The following is a 242-nucleotide window of genomic DNA, read 5'->3' as shown; positions in this document are numbered from 1 at the left end:
TATAAGGATAAGTTTATCGGCCGTATCTGCCACTAACGCGTCCGGAAGATATTCCGACAACAGGGCCTCCGAAAGAACCACCCACACTGGGGCCTCCGAAGGAACCACCCACACTGGGGCCTCCGAAAGAGCCTCCTACTGCGCTGCCACCTCCAATAAAACCTCCAGCGCCGCCTGAAGGGAATACACCGTGTCCAACGAGGTGACCTGCGTCAACTCTGCCTCCGCCGAAGCCGCCATGG

General features: G+C 58.7%; 1 protein-coding gene across 1 annotated transcript in view; it reads right to left on the bottom strand.

Annotated features, from left to right (window-relative positions):
• Positions 1-13: 13 nt before the first annotated feature.
• Positions 14-242, bottom strand: part of LOC119588046 (keratin, type I cytoskeletal 10-like) — a 797-nt gene continuing 568 nt past the window's right edge. The window contains exon 2 of the mRNA XM_037936745.1: positions 14-242. This exon is cut by the window's right edge and continues 200 nt beyond it. Within this exon, the coding sequence (XP_037792673.1) occupies positions 14-242 (229 nt within the window).

Source organism: Penaeus monodon, chromosome 23 (genome assembly GCF_015228065.2).
Source record: "Penaeus monodon isolate SGIC_2016 chromosome 23, NSTDA_Pmon_1, whole genome shotgun sequence".
Taxonomy (NCBI): Eukaryota; Metazoa; Arthropoda; class Malacostraca; order Decapoda; family Penaeidae; genus Penaeus; species Penaeus monodon.
This window is presented reverse-complemented; position numbering and strand designations above follow the sequence as displayed.